Source organism: Prionailurus bengalensis, chromosome B4 (genome assembly GCF_016509475.1).
Source record: "Prionailurus bengalensis isolate Pbe53 chromosome B4, Fcat_Pben_1.1_paternal_pri, whole genome shotgun sequence".
Lineage (NCBI taxonomy): Eukaryota > Metazoa > Chordata > Mammalia > Carnivora > Felidae > Prionailurus > Prionailurus bengalensis.
The window spans coordinates 59,426,608-59,450,181 of NC_057358.1; the positions used below are offsets into that span (position 1 = coordinate 59,426,608).

Here is a 23,574-nt window from a genome sequence, read left to right on the forward strand (position 1 = left end):
GTATATGACATTTCTATTCTGTGCTTTGATCACTCAGACTTAATAACAGATCTAAACATCACCTAATTATCCCATATTCTAAGAAAGAAACTACCATCTGTCATCAATTTAATAATCAAGAAATGTTTGTTAAAGGCAAGAAAGAATATTGTTTATAAGTCACCACTAATTATGTCATACCTTTAAATTTAATGGCTTGAGGGGAGAGTCATTTTGTGGTTTCCATTCTCTACAACTCATAGGCAGCAGAATCACCCAGAGAAACAAACAGCAAAGTGCAGAACTATGATTTGTATCCAGCAAAGCAGGAGAGGAGGAAAAAGAGTAACAAAGAAATTTAACCCAAACAACAAAAGGTAGGAAAGGGGGAAAAAAGAAACCATTAGAAAGCATGATAAATAAAAATTCAAAGTAAGATGGAAAGAATAAGCCCTATCACCACAAGAATCACAGTAAGTCTAAGTGGATGATGTCTAACCAGTCAGAAAACAGAAATAAATACTGTACAGAAATTGTGATAGCCACGTACTGGTGAATTGAGCTCCTTAACGACAGCATGTTGAGCATTTTTTCAATACCAAATTTCTTACTTCCTGATGGTTTCCAAATCAAAACATTTATCATTTTCAATTATTTAAGTATAATATGATGTACTGTGAGCAAACATATGTGGAATAATGGTTGTGAATGATACTAGATGTTGTTCTTGAGGGGAGACAGGAAAAAAGAGGAAGAAAAGATTCCAAAGCCATCCTCCTACACTGAAGTTGTTGACTGTCTTCTGGAAAATAGTTAGCATTGTTGAAACTTTCTCACTGAAACTGAGCCCAGATGCTGTTTCTTATATCAGGGTTTCTCTATACACATTGACGGCTAAAAAACTGCTGAGGAGTATTGGACATTCATGAGCTCTCAGTGAACAAGAACATGTTTTCAAGGAAACATTTCCTCCATTAGTGTTTATCTGTAATGCTCTTAAGCTGTGTACAAGTCATGTCTGCCACGAGAGGAAGCTCATTTGGGGGTCATAGCAATACCTGTAGCGGGAGTTCTGTTTTTCAGCCTATCCACTTCCATTGTGAAGTCATCCTTCAGAAAAAGGAACCCAATAATGGAAAACAGGTAGACAAGGATGAGAGCCAGGACTGCAGTTAGAATAATGGAGCGGCCATTCCGTGTGACACTCTTTATGACATTGAGCAGAGTCTCTTCTCTGTACACCAAATCAAACAGCTACAAACAAAACAAAACAAGAAAAAAATGCAATGCAGCAAAAGCTGAATAAACGTAAAGGTAATTATGGATACAAATGCAAGCCATTTTAGTTTGTCTGCGAAAAAATAACAATCTAAGTGATACCTTAAAGGTGCACCAAAATATATGTTTCTTCTACAGTTGGAATGTATTAATAAACTGTTTTTCAATAAAGATAACTCTAACACAGTATATAATGTGCATATAATGTGTGTTGGTTTCATAACCAACATAACTTTAATTTTGTAAGATACAGAAATAGCAGAGTGTCACATTTGAATTTAGAAAAATTATAATACTATACTTAACCAACTTAGTTACTTATTCCTTATTTTTAGTCTTACTGATGTTCTGCAGTTGCTTCTGGAATACGTAAAATGGCTAAGGTGAGAATGCTGAATTACATTTGCCTAAGTGATGAATAATTGACAGATTCATTAAATGTATTGTTTAATCGAAGGATTAGAGGAGAAACCACCAGAACAATTTGATGAGGCTGCTGCCATAGAAAAAATAGGAAATTTAAAAATATTTGAGGAAGGGAAATGCGTTTCCTGGCTACAGGGACATAACAAAGACAAAACCTATTATTTTAGTATGTACATTTGGAAACAGAAGTATAAGCAAAACTATAATATACAATTTGTTAAATTTCCACTTCCTCTAATGGGTTATTATCCATTTTGTGTTTAGTAGTAGAGAATCTATGCACTGGTCAAGAACCTAGGTATGTGTTTGCTGTCTGGAGTCCACACCCAGAGCAATTTTATTTATTGCTGTATTATTAAGTTGAAATTATACATTAGCAAGTACATGTTATATTATCAAAAGCGGGTTAAAAGCAATAAATTAACATTCACTTAAAAAGCCATAAATATCTGTTTGGAGATGAATACTATTTTGGAAGTTGGAATAATTAAGGTTTGTCTCCTGCTCTCTGAAGGCACTGATTAGAATTTCTGAACTGGTTGAAATGATCCATTACTAGTGTCACAAATCCCTTCGGAAACACCAGGGCCTTGTTTATACTCTGTTTTTCTGAGTACTGAGGGTTATATACTTACTTTCCAATTTAATTCTAGTCTTGCAAATAATTGCCATAAAGATATTACCTTATATGTTCACCTTAGGAAGTTGATATTTTATGATGATCATACATAAAAAAAAGTGTTTAAATATTTTGCTGTCTGCTTATCTTCTGGAGAGAGCAGAAACTTCCAGAAATAAAGTCAATGTTCTTCAGTACAGACAAAATTAACTAATGCAAATTCAACTTCCAAATTATCGACACTCTGACTTAACTTACTTAAGCATGTCATTGACATAAAGGAGATTTTCCTTTACTTTAACTCAATAGTGGCTTAAAGAAAAGGTCTGGCAATGGACTCTAGGTCACTTCTGAATGGTTTCTAAAAGTTTATCACTTTCAGAAGCCCATGGGATGCTTACTAAAAAATGCTTATTTCTGGGCCCCATTCCATTCCCATGGAATCGGAATCTTGGGAAGGCAAAAAAGGTATTGACATAGGGCAGGTTGATGGTTCTTTCTATTTATATCTGAAAGAAAAATGGCTTTTATTATTTTGGATAAAGTATTGGTATTTTTGGATGTAACTAGGAATACATATTCATGTATTTTTTAAAATACAATATATATTTTAAAAAATACTTAAATGCCATTTTGGCATCACGTCCATTATAATTTCCTCCTAGTACTCTAAACATCAAAATGGACAATATTCTTGGGGCGCCTGGGTGGCCTAGTCAGTTAAGTGTCTGACTCTCGATTTTGCCCAGGTCATGATCTCATAGTTTGTGAGATAGAGCCCCACATGGGATTCTCTCTCTCTCCCTCTCTCTCTGCCTCTCTCTTGCTCTCACTCTCGTTCTCTAAATAAATAAATAATAAATAAATAAATAAACAAACTTTTAAAAATGGATAATATCGTTTTCACAAACAACCCAGTGAAAACAAATTAGCATCAGTATTGTAAGATTTGAAAGATAAAAGACAAGAGGAAAATACAATTGGAAAATAAGGTTAAGTAACGTAAATTAAAAGTAACATTACTATCAATAGCTATTATAATAATTCAAATACACCTTCATTTTGTCAAATGCCTTTTCTTGGAAAACATAAAGATTTACATACATCATTTCACATGTTTTTTTATATTATCTCTTTAATGAATCTTGATAGTACGAGTCTATCATCCTCTCCCTATCGATTTTATAGACGAGAAGGGTTGAAGCACAAAAACATTACAGAATGTTTGTTATATATCACAGTCCGGTAAAAGTGCTGAGTATAATAAGACTTTATATATCACAGGCATGTTTTAAAAAGTGGATTCTTTACGGAAAATTAGAGCAGAAAGGGAATTCATTTGGATCCCTGGAACAGAAAAAAATCTACTTTTGACTGTTGAATAATCTAACTTAACTACCTAGAAGATAGTTTTGTATCACTGGGGTTCTTTGAGAGTCAATAGAAAATGTGCCTCTTTTCAGTCTTCCTACATGGGTTTGCTAGAAAACAGGAAAGCAGTAGGCAATGGATTTGTTCCTCATGACCCAAGCAAACAGGGCCATCCTAATGTTTTTAGATCTTGACCTTAGGTTTCAGGAATTATTTTACTGGCTAGTGCTCTCCACTGCATGCCAGCCATGGGTGGGAGATATAAATAAATTTCTCCCATGACATCGTGATGTTAACCTGGTAGTGTTTTAGGTTTCAAAATATTATCACATATTTATACTGTCTCCTCTCCTAGTTTATGGCTATCAAACAGTCTATATATAGGAAGTAAAATGGATAACATGAAAAACAAAAAACAGACCTCTAGAAGAAAGCTGCAAATCCATTTAATGAATTAGATACATGGAGATAAGCTTAGCAACAATGGCACATTAAATCTGAAATGAAGACTTAAAACAACTCGTTATGTTTTTTTTTACTAGGTTGGCAGTTTCTCCCTCATTTTATGTATACGCCATTCTAAAGTCACAATAATATTTGTTGTTGTAAACAAAATGCAATGATCCCAGTACTATGAAAATATATCCCCATACTTTCCCCCTACACGCTGTTCGAGACTCTCTAAATGTAAAGCGAAGTAAGGATTTGGCCGAAACCAAAAGCAGCTGCTATATGAAGCCTGGGTCAAGCGGTGGGGTGGTTAGTGACTTCTCAGAGAGGAAATAAAGAATTCCACCACCTATGTGGTTTCTCAGAGGAAAAGATTAAAAATAATAATAATTCACACTTTTCCTAGGAAGTTCTAAAAATAACATAATTTGTCCTAAATGTCAGGCCCTGCTTTAAAAAAAAAAAAAAATCAAAGGAAGAGGCAGCATTGTGTATTTTTTCAGCATTGATTGTCCACACGGAGAAGTACTCACCAGGAAGCTATAGAAGAATTCATGGACAAAGAGGCCCAGCATGCAAACCAGGACATACGCCACGTGGTAGAGAAAGGCCATATCCAGGATGACCGCTCGGTAGCCTCGGGTGAAAGTGCCACGATTTCCCACAAAACTCACCAGAAACACTATTTTATTACAAAGCTACAGGGAGGAAAAGATTAGACTTTACTGTCTTATTTATCTGGAAACTCACAAAAATAGCAGTCATTGGCAAAACCTATTATTCACGAGTTCTGTGGTTTTCTTTTCTCATTTTTTTATTTGGTGATTTTTCAGCACTGCTTACAAATCTGCATGTAAACGTAATACACACAAAAGTTGTATTGTCTGCAGTTCCAGGGAAAATGAGAATGATGAAGAGCCCCAGCTGGACAATCGAGGCAGACCTGAATTTAAACCCTGGCTGTCTCACCCCTGTCGCACCCTGGCCATGCAGCTGCAGGCCTGGACTGTTTCTTCGGAAGAATTGGAGTAAAGGAACTCCCACCGCATAGACCTCTGCAGAGTATTAAACAATTCATAATGCATTTGAAACACTTAGTACAACGATGCTGTAAATACTACTCATCATATTTTCCATATTAAAAATAATATATGTAATATTTTTATTATATTGGGTATGTAACAGAAAAGTATCTTCTCTGAAAATATCCAGAAAAGATCTATCCTTGATTTTTTTAGCCTAGACTTTCTCTACTGAATATTATTTTTAAAAAGCAAGCCATTAAAGGTGATTCTTGAATTTAATTTAAATACATGAAAATATAAATATACTTATGCAGTTAGGTTAAAATAAATATAATGTATGCATATATTTTCTAAGCTCCATGTGAAGTAATTATTCATTAGATATTTTGGAGTGTTTATTATGCTTGGTGCTATGTATTTGTGTTTAAACTATTTAAAATTGTCTTTTGCGGTGTAACTTTGGAATATAGAAATTTACACTGAGATTCTTTGGCAATAACAGTGATTTGTGTGGTGACTTCCAAAGAACACAGTTATCGTAAACTTAGTGTCATATATTTGGTTCTGGAGTCACTGCTTTATTTATAAACTAAAGAGCCAATTCTGCCTCTTAGTCGTCATGGAAAGAATTATAGATTTCAAATTTCAGTTCTTCCAAATTGTTTCCTGAGTTCTTCAAGTTATCTGATGGCACCATATTTGTCTTTCTAGTCCAAACTTAAGTTAGGGAAAACACGTTGCTTTTTCGCAACATTGTTGACTTTAGCTATATTATATATTTAAAAAATTGCCTTATGGAATGATTTGAAATAACATAAGAAGGAGCATAACACTTTGAGGCAGAAGTGAAATTTAAGAGATGGGAAAAACCTTTTCCTTCAACTTTCTGAAGTCCAAATCAATACAGACAAAATGAGAAATGTGTTAACAGTCAAACTGAATCAATAGCATAGAAGTTCAACCTTCCCTAAAATTTCACCATGCTAATTAACTATCTTTTCAATAATCAGTATTATCAGTTCTTCCATCGTCTTTTTGAGAACTTGAATGTCAAGCAGAAAGTTGTACTTCATTATTTTAGTATTTCATCATCAGATCTTTATTATTAAGCATTGTTACAGTATAATGGATGTCTTTATGATTATTATCCAAAAGTTTAATATTATAAAAAGTCATCATTTAAAAAACTCAGGGAATATATACAAATATATACAGGAAATATATACAAGGTGTTCAGATAAGTGTGCTATTTGACAATAAACAACCATGAAGATGGTGAAATACAGAATGTCTAGGTGAAGTAATGTTTAATGTTTTACTCTTTAAATTGTTTTGAATGGCTATTTAAGTTCAAATTACTTGCCTTGATTCACCCACTATAGTTTATCAATACAAAAAAGAAATAATAAGTTCTGTAAAAAATAAAGTTAAAACCTGGAATTATGACTTTTCAAAAGGGTGGATATGTTCAAGACAAATTGTCCCTAAACTGGATCATTAAAAAATGATGCAGGAAAACTATTTATAAATCTATACACTGAGGAAAAAAAAACACATTGAATTCAAGTTCTCAAAGCGATACACTTCAGTTTTCAAATAATGCAAAAGCCTTATTTCTGCCAAAAAAGCCACTGCTACTTTTGCATGAAAAATAAAGGTTTGCCTTCTTTGTTTACAGGTTGATTTTTATTTTCCTTGAACTTTGATCTAGAGTTTGGTGTTGATGGATATGTCCCTGTTCTCTTGACTACGTCTCAAACTAGAGTGGAGTTGATATTGGCAGTGACATCCATCTATTTCTGTGGAGATCAGAAGGAAGGAAATTGTCCTTTGTTCATACCAAGGAGAAATAAGTATGAGAATAAGTGATGTGGGTAGGAAAGAAGTTGAACTCTGTTTTTTCCTGCACCGTGACCCTGAAATGTATACATTGTTTTTATAGAGCATTTCCATGAAAGTTGGGAATATTTATAGTAACGAAGAAATTACAAAACTTATTCTCCCTTTTCATGCCATGACTCGCTTGATGTTGTCTAACTAGTCCTTCATTTGTCAATACCGTTACCTAGGCAATCTTCGTTTCTGAGGCAAGGGTCCGTGTGGGCAATGATAAAGAGAGGGAGTGGGAACTTGACAAGGTGGTTAAAAGACCAGCCCCTTCTGAATTGGTGCTGAGAAGACTCTTGAATCAGCATACTAATCTAAATGACCACAACTGTCCCACATATTTTTAACATTTTCCATCTATTCTTCAAAATTGCCTTTCACTGTACATTTTGTTGAGGATAAGGTGACTCGCGTGATGGTGGGGGAAAAGCAGGCAGTCAGGTAGGGAAACAGCATCAATGTAAGCTTTCTGTGTGGCCTTTTGAAAAATGATTTACCAATAGGTTTTCTAAAAGCAAAAACAAAATTAATGTCCATTTGTTAATTAATGTAGAGTGAATCAAGTTCATTAATTTTAATTGGGTAAATTAATTATATAGTACAGTACTGTTTTCATATATGCTTCATAATTCACTGATATGTCTTTGCAGGATTTTTAACAGTGCAGCAGAATAGAAAGACACTGGACTAGAAGTTGGACCATCTGGGGTCCATTCTTGGCTCTGCCACCAGTTGCTTTAGTAAATCTTCCTGGTCTCTGTCGGATTCTGTATACTCATTTCTAAAATGAAATGCCTGGAAGTGAATAATCCTTAAGGTGCCTCGACGGTCTAGAATTCTATGGGATGTCCTTTAAATTTTACTGTTCTATGTGATTACAGAAATTTATAGCTGCCTTTATGTTATCCTTTTTGTCTTATTTGGTTCTATGTCCCTGATCAGGAATTCTATCCCCATCTTACGTTGTGCCTAGGGGAAAACAATAACTTATTTTCCAGGAATAAACTATAGCATCCCCCCGCCCCTGCTGAAAAAGGCCATCTACTATTTATTGAAAAGTAAAATTGAATTTATTGAACTACATATTAACTACATTACTATATTGTCATCAACCATCATCCTTACTAAAACTGATGCGATTTGATTCAAAAATCTCCATTTTAGTAGTGTTACATCTTACACAGGATACGGTTGTATGGTCAAAGCATAGGAAAATTTTCAGGTAGTCAATATCACCCTGTAAATCTTTTAAATTGCTGACAAAACAGTATCATAAACAAGGGTGGTGTAAACTATACTGTCTTTTAATAAATTCAACACATGCTAGTCCTTCCTCCAGCAACTGAAGCAGTTTTCTATTACTACAACTGAATATCAGAATTAGTTATGAGCATTTAGTGACCATATTATATGAAACACAGGCTGTGTGTGTGTGTGTGTGTGAGAGAGAGAGAGAGAGAGAGAGAGAGAGAGAGAATGCTTTGACTCAGAATATATAATTGAATTTATATATGTTAAGTGAACATATGGTGGGCTCAACATTATAGCAGTAACATGAGCCCTACCAGGAAACTATCTGCAGATAAGTAACTAAGGGCATGACACTACTAAATTTGAAAATTGTGGCTTATTGCTAATAGACAGCTATCTGCTAAACTCCACCTGTCTCTCCTGTCTGCAAAATGGCAAGACCAAGTTTCGGCAGAAGGAAACACTTTCACCTTACAAATAACTGTAGAAAGGCAAATAATTTACAAGTGCCCTAAATAAATTACACATTTCCAGGCACTACTACAGAAGAAAATAACATTGTACATAAGAGTATTTAGAAGATATTAAAAGATCTTACACAGGTATTTACTGCATTGTTAGAAAAAAATATCTAAAAATGTAAATAATAAAAATTAGTGGAACGGTTAAATACATTATATAGCATCCATATGACTGGGAATATTATCATTATTAGTAGTATAGAAATATTAGGTGATCCAAAATTTATAAAATGTGTGTTTATATTTACCAAAACAATATGTTAATTTCCATTACAACGTAGACAATGAGAAGTAAACTGTACTGGGTTATAAGGTATGCGGTTTTTTTTGTTTTTTTTTTTAATTTTTTTTTTCAACTTTTTTTAAATTTATTTTTGGGACAGAGAGAGACAGAGCATCAACGGGGGAGGGGCAGAGAGAGAGGGAGACACAGAATCGGAAACAGGCTCCAGGCTCTGAGCCATCAGCCCAGAGCCTGACGCGGGGCTCGAACCCACGGACCGCGAGATCATGACCTGGCTGAAGTCGGACGCTTAACCGACTGCGCCACCCAGGCGCCCCAAGGTATGCGTTTTAAGAGAAAAACACCTGAATTTTTTGAAACATCTTAAACATTGAGAGAACCCTTGTGACAAGACAGAGAAATTAGTTGCGATCTAAACAAAACTTTGATTTTAGAAATGAGTGAAGATGATAAAAATGGAGCATCATAATAAACAGAAACTGATAATATTAAATGCTCAGAACATACATTGAGGTTTTTCCTTCCACTTGTTTCCTGTTCCAGAAAAGTGACTGTCTACATTTGCTTAACATTATGAAAGACACTGAGTCAGAAACAAATAACTCTCTGTGAACCGAAACACAATTACTTTTATGATTATGGTACCAATGTTTTACAATTAAATAGCACTTCACATATTAGGAGCTTGATAAATGGTAGCCTTTTTTGGTATTATAGCATCACTGTTACTGCCCTGTTCTAAATCTTCACATTCATCCTTTCAACAAGTGGTGGGTGAAGACTAAGCTTTAATATCTTCATTTCACTGATGAGAAAAATTACACTCAGAGGCTTGATCTGCCTATCTCGAATTCTGATTCTCATTAAGGCATAACTGTCAGGTAGATATTTGCTTTTGTTTCTCCCTACTTCTGATACTTATAATTTTAGCACTTCTAGTTTTACCTGTTACACAATGCAAACTTTTAAGTACCAATTAAGTAAATAAATATATTAAATCCTAAGTTACAAAACAGGACTGATTAATGTTTGAATTGTTTTCCTGCCTCCTGGGAAATGGTAAAGCACAGTAAGAAGCTTGTTATGTTAAAAGTTAAGGTGAATGATTATTGGCTAAAACATTTTATTAATCTGTACAATATCAAAACTATAGATAAAACTTCTATCAATATTATCAAAATCACAATTATTCTATCCAGTTTGTTTGTTTCAAATTAAAGTTGATTATTTTCTTTGTCAAAATACCCTGAACTACCAAATTATAATGTACCATTCAGGGGGTGTGCAAATGGATTTTTTATGCTGTGAGAAATAGAAGAGTACTCACAGATTCATACAGTTAATAAGAAAGATACATTTCCATGTATTTTCTCCCCATGAAGAAATTAAAGTACAATACTTGCCTCTTATATGAATTGTCATTTCCTGTAATGAAACTATTCTCACCAAACCTTAGGCAGAAATCATCTTTTTAACCTGTCCCCAAGGGGGAAAGGAAAAATAATTCCAAATGTTTTTGGTTTCCACAATAGACATTAAAATGTTTTTCCTTATCTCTTTATATGTTCTTGAAGCTTCTGTATGGCAAGAACCACATTCTCCACTTCTTGGTGTTGTCAATGTCTATCAGATAACAGAGGCCCAATAAATGCTTGTTTTTTTCTGGCCCAACTCTAGCTAGCTATTATTTCAACTTATCAAACTTAGATTCTCTTTCTTGAATTAATGTCTTATTGAAGACCAGCTGCCATTTTATGAATATTATTTGCTTCTTCAAATAATCTGGCTCAAAATTGAATGTATTTTTTTAAAATAATAAGCCAGACTTCCTTAATTCAAGTTTTCTAATAGATTTAGAAAATTTTATTTTTTTTAATTTTTTTAATGTTTATTTATTTTTGAGAGAGAAAGACAGAGCATGAGTGGGGAAGGGGCAGAGAGAGAGAGAGAGGGAGACACAGAATCCAAAGCAGGCTCCAGGCTCTGAGCTGTCAGCAGAGAGCCCGACGTGGGGCTCGAACTCGGAAACGGCGAGATCATGACCTGAGCCAAAATCGGTCGCTCAATTGACTGAGCCACCCAAGCACCCCAATTTAGAAAATTTTAGATAAATCCATGAAGATTCTTCAATTAGCTTGGTTGGCAATATTGCAAAATTAGCTTATTTTCAAAACATTAAAAGTACAAGTTCAGTTCAAGTAAATAATTTTTGAATGTTTAAGTAGTAGGCATGAAGTGGGAGAAAAATGGAGTTGGGAATGAGGGAGTGACGAGGGAAGGATTATACCATGAACATGACAACCCCTGCCCTCAAAAAGCTTAGGAATCGTATATTTGGTACTTGACAGAATTCTTCACTGATAGATCTCTTTGCATGTACAGTAAACTTCCCTTTATTGACAGTGATTGAGGAATAACTGGTAATTTGGTTGCCTGAATGTTCTAACTGGGACCTGTCATATATAACATGTTGAACCTTCAAAGAAGTGTAATATGCTAATGGTCAGAAACACAGACTTGGTCATTCTATCTCAGCTTTATAATTCTCAAAAGTTTGGTTGACTATTTCATTTATTCATTTTCAGTAAATACTTGCCATGTATTTTATGTACAAGGCACTGTAAATGTAGAAGAATACAAAGATAATTTTTCACTCATTCATTCACTCACTCATTAGTTAATTCATTAAAGAAATATTTGTTAGTACCAATGACAATCCAAGACACTGAATGGTCAATCATTATCCATAAGAAATGTATAATGTAGTAGGGGAGATAAGTCATTTATGCAGATACCAGAATATAGGACATTATGTTAGAAACACAGTATAAGATATAGACAGTGCTTCAGGTATTCAGCAGACATATTAGCAATATACTAATTGAACATTTTTTCTTTCTTTTTTTTTATTTTTTTATTTAAAAAAAATTTTTTTAACATTTATTTATTTTTGAGACAGAGAGAGACAGAGCATGAACGGGGGAGGGTCAGAGAGAGGGAGACACAGAATCGGAAACAGGCTCCAGGCTCTGAGCGGTCAGCACAGAGTCGGACGCAGGGCTTGAACTCACGGACCGCGAGATCATGACCTGAGCCGAAGTCGGCCGCTTAACCGACTGAGCCACCCAGGTGCCCCGAACATTTTTTCTTTCATTAACCTGAGGATTTGCCCTTTTCTTAATATTCCTTTATGGATATACCATGTAGAAAGCTGTCTAATCCCTTTAAAATTTTATCTCTTGAGTACAATTATTGCTATTTGTATATGCTAATATATACATATATATACATATATAATATATATGCTAATGTATACAATAATATGCTAATAATTGTATACATTAATGCTATACATTATTGCTATACAATAATAATGCTATACATATTGCTATATAATAGTACTCTGGCTTACTTATTCTAAACCTACCTAACAGAGGTTTTGAAATGTGCTCCTTTGTTCTAATATTTTAAAATTTAGTGAAAAAAATATTAATTTCATCTGTATTTCACAAGTTTATAGGTTTTGTTCACATAAAAAGAGACCAATTTCGTATTTTCTCATATAGCAATCCTTTTTTCTTTGATCATTTTATAAAAGGTACTTACTTCTAAAATTCTACTAAATATAATTTAATCTTTCTTGGGTGATTTAGAAGTCACTTTAGGATTTAACAGTGGCTCAGAAGCATTTTTGTCAATAGCTTTGGGTATAGAAGGCATTAAAACTGCATTGGATTACATTGTTTGCAGAACTGGGTCACGCCTCAAATGCCACCTTCTTAACTATATCAAATTTTTACTTGTCATTTTTTTCTCCTCAAAATTAAGAATGTACAAATTAAACTCTCATTAATTTGGATTCACAACACATAAGAATTTACTATGCATACATGAGTTAAAATATATAGTTACACTTTTACAGTTAGTACATTTTTAATTAATTTATAATAGGACAAAGCTAAGTAAAGTACTTACATTAGCTGCACCAAGAAGTATTAATGTAGGCCCAAGACCTATTGTATATATTGATCTGAGCATTACTGACACAAGAAATGGCCGAATACCCACAGGCTTGGAGAAGAAAAACAGCATCGATGTGCAGATTGCAACTGCTATCCAAAGTAGAACTGAGAACAACGGGGAAAGCGTACCTGTAAAATGTGGAAGAAGTTTATTTTTACTGAGGACAAAAGTAGAAAATGTAAAACTCTTTGCCACTCCACCTTATATAACAATAGCAAGTCAAGCCATAAGACACTGAATTTCATAACAACCCACTCTACACACTATATATTTAGAGGCAATGTCTCTGAACACATCCCTCATTATTACATTTCCAGAAAGTTTGTGATTATTTTCAGGATGTTTAAATATTCCCTAGTTAATGTTCCTTCCATTAAGTCGGAGAATTGTTCATCTTTCTCTCCTATGAGAGTTATCGGTTAAATACTTCTTCTGCTAGATGTAGCTCACTTGGGAACCTTAATTCAAAATTTAGGATTAATGACTATTAAGTGTGCAGCTACATCATATGAAACCAAGTATTTTTTTCACTGAACTCATACCTTGCTTTCTTCTATTGTTATGAAGCTTCTATATTATTGATTCTTCTAAAGGATTCAGAATGTAAAATATCCAGTCTTTAGCAGCACCTGGGTGGCTGAGTCAGTTAAGCATCCAACTTCAGCTCAGATCATAATCTCATGGTTCGTGGGTTTGAGCCCCGTGTCGGGGTCTATGCTGACAGCTCAGAGCCTGGCGCCTGCTTCAGATTCTGTGTCTCCCTCTTTCTCTGTTCCTCCCCTGCTCACACTCTGTCTCTCTCTCTCTCTCTCAAAAAATAAATAAACATTTAAAAAAAAAGAATGTAAAACATCCAGTCTTTAATAAAATAGACATAAGCTTTAACTGTTAACACATACATGTGTATATATGTGTACGAATGTGTATATGTGTGTATGAATGTATGTTCTGAGACGCAGCTCAAGTTCTAAAAAGATGGTGAGCTATTTAAAGCCTCAGAAAACAAAAGTGGCCAAACACTTAAAAAAATGAACGCCATTACAAACAAAATTTCTTTAGAAATTACCCAAAACAAGTTTAAAAAATATATTTCCTTTTTAAAAAAGTACAATTCATTGATATTTGTACTCACTATGTGGATTCGAGGAATCCCTGGGTGAAGGTTGGGGGTGCTGGATTTGCAGAAGTAAAGTAAGGGGCTACATTCTTGGGCTGATTAGATCAGCTGTAGGACCTCAAACACGGGTCTATTGGCTAATGAAGTCACAGGGGAAACAACAAAATGGAGATTTTCCACTAGTTATTTCTTTTGGCCAGTTTCATTATTTATAAAATTCACTTCTGCATGCAAAACACCACAAGTGCTTTGGTGTGTAGAGTTTCTGTATTATCACTGACACCCTGGGATTATTTGAATTCCTTCAATGAATTCTGTGTAAGCCTTTAGTTCATAGTGAGTGCTAATAGATCAAAAATAGGTAGGAAGAGTCTGTTAGACATTAAAAAACAAAACAAAACAAGTCAGGAAGTAAACAGCATTAGCTGGTTTTTTTTTCAGTGTTTATTATATATCATGTTGCCTCAAACAAACAGTGATGAAAGAAATTTGGGAAGAGAGAGCTGATCTAAGCTCCTCACCATATTTATGATCTGATTACATGACTTTGAAGATGGGGAAAGAAGAGGGGATACAATTCTCTGGAAATTAGCCTAATTCCCATCTTCTGGCAATGCTAACAAAATGGGTACCCAATTCATGTTTATTACTATGTTGGCTGATTCACACTTTATGTCTACCAAAACATAGCCTGACCACCAACAACCCTAGCTTCACAGATCTCAAAGATCCATGGAGACCATAGCGCCTTCAACTTTCTCTCATTCTTATTTGGACTCTGTCAGAATGTTAGCTTTGTAAGAGTGATCTCTGGGCCTATCACAAATGTGGCATGCAGCAAAGAGTAAATATTCATTGATTAAATGAATAAACAAAAACATAATCTGTGAGCTCATTTTGAGTCCATAACTAAGTCTCTGGTTAAAAATTTGCTAGTTGTGGAGCTTCACTCTTAAGTTTACTAAAACTGCCAATATCTATGTTCATTTAACAACTTTCAGCCAGTCACTGGACTCTTCAGTATAATTCACAAGCAGTGGCTTGGTGAAACATTCTTATTTTATTATTTTTAAATGTTTATTTATTTATTTTTGAGAAAGAGAGAAAGAGAGAGAGAAAGAGAGAGAGAGAGGCAGAGAGAGGGAGACAGACAATCCCAAGCAGGCTCCACATTGTTAGTGCAGAGCCCAAACCAGGGCTTAAACTCATGAACCATGACATTATGACCTGAGCAGAAATCAATAGTTGGACGCTTAACTGAGCCACACAGGCACCCCATGACATTCTTATTTTAAAAATCCTAGTGTTGACACTAATAGTTACACTGCTCATTGTTATTAATGCCTGATAGGCTAAACACATCTTGACTATTCTTTCCTAGACAGTATCTGGCCTGCCAAGATTTCCCCTAGACTTGTTTGTTTGTTTGTTTTGAGAGAGAGACAGCGAGAGCAAGGAGCACATGCCCATGAGTGGGAGAGGGGAAGAGACAGAGGAAGAAAGAGAATCCCAAGCAGGCTCCACGCTGTCAGCATGAACCCAATGCAGGGCCTTGATCCCACAAACCAAACTGTGAGATCATGACCTAAGCCCAAATCAAGAGTCAACATTTAATTGCCTGAGCCACCCAGGAGCCCTGATTAAACAAGAAATTGTAACCATGCACTTAACTGGACATTTGACCACCAAAAGACTGCTAGAACTGATACATGAATTCCGCAAAGTTGCAGGGTGAAAAATCAACAAACAGATATGAATTACATTTTTATATACCAATAATGAAGCAACAGAATGAGAAAGAAACTGGTCCCATTCACAACGGCACCAAGAGCCATAAAATACCTAGGAATAAACCTAACCAAAGATGCAAAAGATCTGTATGTTGAAAACTATAGAAAATTTATGAAGGAAATTGAAGAAGATACAAAGAAATGGAAAAACATTCCATGCTCACAGATTGGAAGAATAAATATTGTTAAAATGTCAATACTACCCAAAGCAATCTACACACTCAATGCAATACCAATCAAAATGCACCAGCATTCTTCTCGAAGCTAGAACAAGCAATCCTAAAATTTGTATGGAACCACAAAAGACACCGAATAGCCAAACTAATACTGAAGAAAACCGAAGTGGGGGCATCACAATCCCAGACGTTGGCCTCTACTACAAAGCTGTAATCATCAAGACAGTATGGTATTGGCACAAAAACAGACACATTGACCAATGGAATAGAATAGAAAACCTGGAATCGGATCCCCAAATGTATGGCCAACTAATCTTTGAGAAAGCAGGAAAGAGTATCCAATGGAAAAAAGACAGTCTCTTTAGCAAATGATGCTGGGAGAACTGGACAGCAACATGTAGAAGAATGAAAACTAGGGGCGCCTGGGTGGCTCAGTCGGTTAAGTGTCCAACTTCGGCTCAGGTCATGATCTCACAGTTCGTGAGTTCGAGCCCCGCATCGGGCTCTGTGCTGACAGCTTGGAGCCTGGAGCCTGCTTCACATTCTGTGTCTCCCTCTCTCTCTGCCCCTTCCCTGCTCATGCTCTGTCTCTCTCTGTCTCAAAAATAAATAAACATTAAAAAAAATTTAAAAAAAAAGAATGAAACTAGACCACTTTCTTATACCATACACAAAAAGAAACTCAAAACGAATGAAAGACCTCAATGTGAGACAGGAAACGATCAAAGCACTAGAGGAGAAAGCAGGCAACAACCTCTTTGTCCTCAGCCACAGCAATTTCTTACTCCACACATCTCTAAAGGCAAGGGAATTAAAAGCAAAAATGAACTATTGGGACCTCATGAAGATAAAAAGCTTCTGCACTGCAAAGGAAACAATCAACAAAACTAAAAGGCAACCAATGAAATGGGAAAAGATATTTGCAAATGACATATCAGATAAAGGGCTAGTATCCAAAATCTATAAAGAACTCACTGAACTCTACACACAAAACACAAATAATCCAGTGAAGAAATGGGCAGAAGACATGAATAGACATTTTTCCAAAGAAGACATCCAGATGGCCAACAGACACATGAAACGATACTCAACGTCACTCATCATCAGGGAAAGACAAATCAAAGCCACACTGAGATACCACCTCACACTGGTCAGAGTGGCTAAAATGAACAACTCAGGAAACCATAGATGCTGGCGAGGATATGGAGAAATGGGAACCCTCTTGCACTGTTTGTGGGAATGCAAACTGGTGCAGCTGCTCTGGAAAACAGTGTGGAGGTTCCTCAAAAAAAATTAAAAATAGAACTACCCTATGACCCAGCAATAGCAGTACTAGGAATTTACACAAGGGATACAGGACTGCTGATGCATAGGGGCACTTGCACCCCAATGTTTATAGCAGCACTTTCAACAACAGCCAAATTATGGAAAGAGCCTAAATGTCCATCAACTGATGAATGGATAAAGAAGATGTGATTTATGTATACAATGGAATACTACTTGGCAATGAGAAAGAATGAAATCATGCCATTTGCAGCAACATGGATGGAACTGGACGGTATTATGCTGAGTGAAGTAAGTCAGTCAGAGAAAGACAGATATATGTTTTCACTCCTATGTGGATCTTGAGAAACTTAACCGAAGGCCATGGGGCAAGGGAAGGGGAAAAAATAGTTACAAACAGAGAGGAAGGGAGGCAAACCATGAGACTCTTAAATACAGAGAACAAACCAAGGGTTATGGGGGGTGGGGGAGAGGGAAAAGTGGATGATGGGCATTGAGGAGGTCACTTGTTGGGATGAGCACTGGGTGTCGTATGTAAGCCAATTTGACAATAAATTATATTTAAAAAAACTGGGCATTTGATCCCTTTGTAGAAAGAACTCAAAGAGCATCTAATGTAGTACCTTGCACATAGTTTAATGCTAGATACATATTTGTGAAGTTAATAAACTTAAAAGTTACTTAAAATGGCAGTATCGCCAATTGTCAATAGGTGCAATCATATTCTGTAAGAATGGTCACATTGGCCTCAGGCTGAAGATTTAATGAAAAAATAGTAATAAATTTAAACTCTGACAACAGTACAGTACAAATTGTCAAAGACAGTTTTTACCCACTAAACGTGGGAGGGGTGACTCTTCTTAATATTTTATATTTGTATAAATTTTCTATTATAAGCATTGTTACTTTAATAATGGAATTTTTAAAAAAATTCACTCTACATATTTTTAAGTCTTAAAAAGTACGAAGTTTGTCCTTTATGGGAGAAAATTCAAACAGCAAACTTGGCGACCTCAATTCAATTCACATAATGGGAGTATCTTATCCACTTCATAGTAACTCGTTTATAGCTTACTGTACAGAACATGCTGCTTCTTACCTCAAGTCTCTCTCCATTTCTCTGCCTTCCATGTAACCTCCTAAGACTTTCCTGTTTCTCCCACCTCATTCCAGCTAAAGTAGACATCCAGCCATAAATCCATGGGTGGTCTTCACTATTGTGCCTTACTCATTTCTTCGTCCCTTAATTAGACCATAAACTCCTTGAGGGCAAGGACAGTTTTTACCAACCTCCGTGTCTTTAGGGCCTAGTACAGTGCCTGGCATATAGGCACACTTCATCAATGGTTGCTATTAAATTGAATGAATTAAAATCACCTTGAAGAACTTAACTTTCTTTAACACAAAGCACTGGAGGGAAAAACAAATTGCACTCTAAATTTGAAACTGATTTAGGAAAAAAAACATGTTCTCTGGATATAAGAAATTCCCATAGCAGCAATTTTCTCCACTAATTAGTCTGCCTTTTCCAAATTGGGCAGGGGCAGTTGGCATGGCAAATGTTCAGCTTCTGGATGGACATCTAGGATATTCTCTAACACCAACAGCTGCAGCCATAACCTCATTACTCAACTCTGGGCACAAGTTTCCTTTTTAGAGAGGCATATGTTAAATAAATAAACCAATCAACCAAACAAAGAAGCCAAAACCAAAACCAATAGCCATACAAATAAACCTTGCATTCCTGAATAAATGTAAAGTGAGCTCACCCTTCCTAAACTCGCATCACTCATCTATGATTCCTGGTGGAAATGACCAATCAAAATCAATCCATACCATTGGGAAAGGTCAAGGGGAAAAAAGGGCTTCCTCTCCAAAAATGATAAAGAGGAAATGAGAGAAAAAACCCAAAATATTTAGAATGGCATAAAAAGTGACCTGTGTTAACTTCTTTTTGTTTTTACATCTAACAAAGTTTCCTACAGCCCAGTTACCAAGTTGAATCGTGTGGGACAGAGGAGAGCGGTCAAGTGGAGCTGCCTTCAAGAGCTCACAGCTTCACGCTGAGAGGTCCTCCATTTCCCAAGGGTAAGAAATGTTTATCCCAAGACACAGGACCTTTCAGTTGCGCAAAGAGGCCTTCCTCAGCAACTCCTCACTGTTCGGGAGGAGATAGATCAAAGCTAGTCCATTGTCTCTCCAGTCAGAAGCCACACATTCCTGTCAGGTTCCCTCCACATAACCAGGAAAGGTAGTGACAGGATTGTTACTGCACTGAATTAGCCAGAGAAGGGAAAATATAATTGGTTCAGAGGAAAGAACACTAGGCAACATTTGAGAATCTGCCTCTGTTCTCAGAACATGCCTAAGATTAACACTCAGATCAGGGTTTCAGTCTCCTGCTTGGCACCATAGCTTAACCTGCAGTCTCTTGAGAATGCCCAAAGCCTTGTTTCCTATCACCTTAGACTGCAAACCAGTCTAGGGAAGCCTATGGGAAAGTAGCATTTAATTAAAGGGGAGAAAAAAAGTATTTCTTTGTTTCAATGTTTGAAGATTTTTGTTATTGTTTTCACTTGTTCCTGAATCCAATCTGATCCTCAACTAAATGTATAGCAATATAGTGTTACTCTAAGGTGTTACCCATCAAAAAAATTGCCATAGTTTTTATAGTTGAATAAATAAAAACTACTGCATAATATTCCCCCAAACAAAAAAAAAAAATTCGAACTGAGCTCTTCCAAGTCTGGCAATGAAAGGCAATGATCTATAGCAGGATTTGGGGAGAGAGTGCACTAAGCTGATCCCCTGAGAATCACCTTCCCCTTAAGTACCTCCCTTTAATTACTTCTTTTATATTTATTCTATTTATTTTATTCTCAAAAACTTTTTTGAGAAAGAAAGTGTGCACATGGGAAGGGGCAGCAGGCAAGGGGGGAGAGAGAGAATCTTCCAAAGTAGGGCTCTATCTCAGGAACCATGAGATCATGACCAGAGCCGAAATCAAGAGTTGGCTGCTTAACTCACTGGGCCACCCAGGTGACCCTTCTGTTAATTATTATACACCACTACTATGGTTGAAGGGAGACAATGCACTCTCAGTTAATATTACAATCCAACAGTACACTAGATATATAAACACCAGTAATTCCCAGTTCATGTGTGATCAGGCTGGAAAACATGGTTGGAGAAAGCTTACACAGCCCATTGCCTCTGTCAGCATCCCTGTCCTCACTGCCACAGTGGCCACAATGACTCTGGAACAGCCTGTAGTAGGGTGTGGGGTTGGGAAAAGTGGCTCATTATGACCAAAGCCCTTTTTTTTTTTGGCCCAGGATTTCCCAGGTGATTTCATGATCAATGTCTATACCCAGAATCCAGGGACTTTAGAGTTGGACAGAATCCTCATATTTATTTTTTCTTTTTTACTTTTCATTCCAAAACACTTTCAGATTTATATAACAGCTGCAAATATAATGCAAAATTACTATATCCCCCTCACGTGGATTCCATCTTACATAACCATATTACAGTCATGAATATCAAGAAATTAATGCAATACACCATTTTTTATTTTTATTCATCTTTTTTCTTTTTAAATTGAAGTATAATTAACATGCAGTGTTATATTAGTTCCAGGTGAACAATGAAATGATTTAACAATTCTATACATTTTTCAGTGCTTATCAAGATAAATGTCCTCTTAATTCTTTTTCTCTATTTCACTCATTCCCCACCCACCTCCTCTCTGGAAGCCACCAGTTTATTCTCAGTATTTAAGAGTCTTTCTGTCTGTTTTTTTCTTTGTTTGTTCACTTATTTTGTTTCTCAAATTCCACAGATGAGTGAAATTATACTGTATTTGTCTTTTCTGACTGACTTATTTCACTTGACCATTCATTTTTGGTTAAACATGGGTTCACTTCCATATCTTGGCTATTGTAAATAATGCTATAATAAACATAGGGATGCCCATATCTTTTTAAATTAGTATGTTCATTTTCTCAGGATAAATACTCAGTAGTTGAATTATTCTATTTTAACTCTATTTTTAACTTTTTGAGGAACCTCCATACTATTTTCCACAGTGACTGCACCAGTTTGCATTCCCACCAACAGCGCACAAGGGTTCCTTTATCTCCACATCATCACCAACACTTGCTACTTCTGATTGTTTTGATTTTAGCCATTCTGACCTGTGTAAGGTGATATCTAATTGTGGTTTTAATTTGCATTTCCCTGATGATGAGTGATGTTGAGCATCTTTTCATATGTCTGCTGATTGATTTTTTTAGGGGGAGTGTTGAATTGCTTATATACCTTGATAATATAAATCAATATATTTTGAGTTTTTGAATACATTTATTAAGGGATATTAACCCTTTATTGGATATTTGCAAATATCTTCTCCCATTCAGTAGGTTGCCTTTTGGTTTTGTTGATGGTTTCCTTTTGCTGTGAAAAAGCTTTTTATTTTGGAGTAGTCTCAATAGTTTAACTTTGCTTTTGTTTCCCTTGCCTGAGGAGACAGATCTAGAAAAATATCTCTATGGCTGATGTCAAAAAGATTGCTGTCTATGTTTTCTTCTAGGACTGTTACAGTTTCAGGTCTCTCATTTAGATCTTTAATCCATCTTGAGTTTATTTTTGTGACAGCGTAAGGAAGTGGTGTAGTTTCATTCTTCTGCATGTGGCTGTCCAGTTTTCCGAGAACCGTTTGTTGAAGAGACTATCTTTTTCCCATTGCATATTCTTGTCTCCTTTGTCAAAGATTAATTGACCATGAATGCAAGGGTTTATTTCTAGGCTCTCTATTCCGTTCCACTGATATATGTGTCTTTTTGTGTGTGTATGTGCTAGACCATACTGTTTTGATTATACAGCTTTGTAGTATAATAGAAATCTGGGATTGTGATGCCTCCAGCTTTGTGTGGCTTTGGATATTCCACCACTTTCGTCATCCTATAAAATTTTAGGATTATTTGTTCTAGTTCTGTAAAACATGATGTTGGTCTTTTGATAGGGATTGCATTAAATCTGTAGATTGCTTTGGGTAGTATGGACATTTTAACAATATTGGTTCTTTCAGTCTGTGAGCATGGAATATCTTTCCATTTCTTTGTGTCATTTCCAGTTTCTTTCATCAGTGTTTTATATTGTTCAGAGTACAGGTCTTTCACCTCCTTGGTTAAGTTTATTCCTAGGTACTTTATTATGATATATCACTTTTATCTAATCTATAGGCCTTATTCAAAATTTATCAGTTGCCCAATTAGTATTCTTTATCTGGACCAGGATCACATATTATATCAGTTGTCATATCTCTTTAGTCTCTATTAATTTGAAACGTTCCTCTATCTTTATCTTTCATAAGCTTAAAGATTACTAACCAATTATTTTGAAGAATGTCCCTAATTTTGGGTTTGTCTAAAATTTCCTCAGTTTATGTATTTTTGGCTAATACTGCCATGTCCTTGTCAGTGGATCATATCAAGAGGTACTTGTTATTGACATCTCATTACTGGTGACATTAACGCTGATCATTTAAAGTGATTTCTCCAAATTAAAGTTATTCTTTCTCCTCTCGTAATGAATAAGTATGTTGGGGTAAAACACTTTGAGACTATGTCAATATCCTGTGTCTCATTATGCGTTTTCATCTAATATTCACCTATGAATTTTAGCATCCATTAAATGTAGTACTAACATTTAATTGATTCTTACTACGGTATTGTTTGCCAATGGTGATATTCTAAATGGTGATATTCTATATCCATCATTCCTTCTACATTTATTTTTAATTTTTCTTTTAATGCTTTTTTTTAAAGTTTATTTTGAAAGACAGAGAGCAAAGCAAAAATGGGGTGGGGACAGAGAGAGAGGGAGAGAGATTTCCAAGCAGGCTCCGCCCTGTCATCACAGAACCCAACACAGAGCTTGAACTCACAAACCACGAGATCATGACCTGAGTCAAAATCAAGAGTCGGAAGCTTAACCGACTGAGCCACCCAGGTGCCCCTCCTTCTACTTTTATTAATTGGAATACTATTGTGAGGAGCTTTCTTTTCTCATGATCCATATAGACTCCTAGATTCTCATTTTATTCCATGGGTTATTATGTATTATTGTCAAT

At 35.6% G+C, this 23,574-nt stretch overlaps 1 protein-coding gene and 1 long non-coding RNA gene across 3 annotated transcripts in view; one reads left to right on the top strand and one right to left on the bottom strand.

Moving 5' to 3' along the window:
- Positions 1-23,574, bottom strand: part of ITPR2 (inositol 1,4,5-trisphosphate receptor type 2) — a 508,158-nt gene that overhangs the window by 78,700 nt on the left and 405,884 nt on the right. For both annotated transcript variants that reach the window (XM_043561419.1, XM_043561418.1), the window contains exons 49-51: positions 13,027-13,202; positions 4,657-4,821; positions 1,038-1,233 (exon numbers count right to left, since the gene is read on the bottom strand). In XM_043561419.1, the coding sequence (XP_043417354.1) occupies positions 1,038-1,233; positions 4,657-4,821; positions 13,027-13,202 (537 nt within the window). The remainder of the gene's footprint in view (positions 1-1,037; positions 1,234-4,656; positions 4,822-13,026; positions 13,203-23,574) is intronic.
- LOC122472173 lies at positions 8,189-10,059 on the top strand. The gene is made up of 2 exons (XR_006294377.1): positions 8,189-9,120; positions 9,372-10,059. It is a non-coding gene; the product is annotated as an uncharacterized LOC122472173 (long non-coding RNA).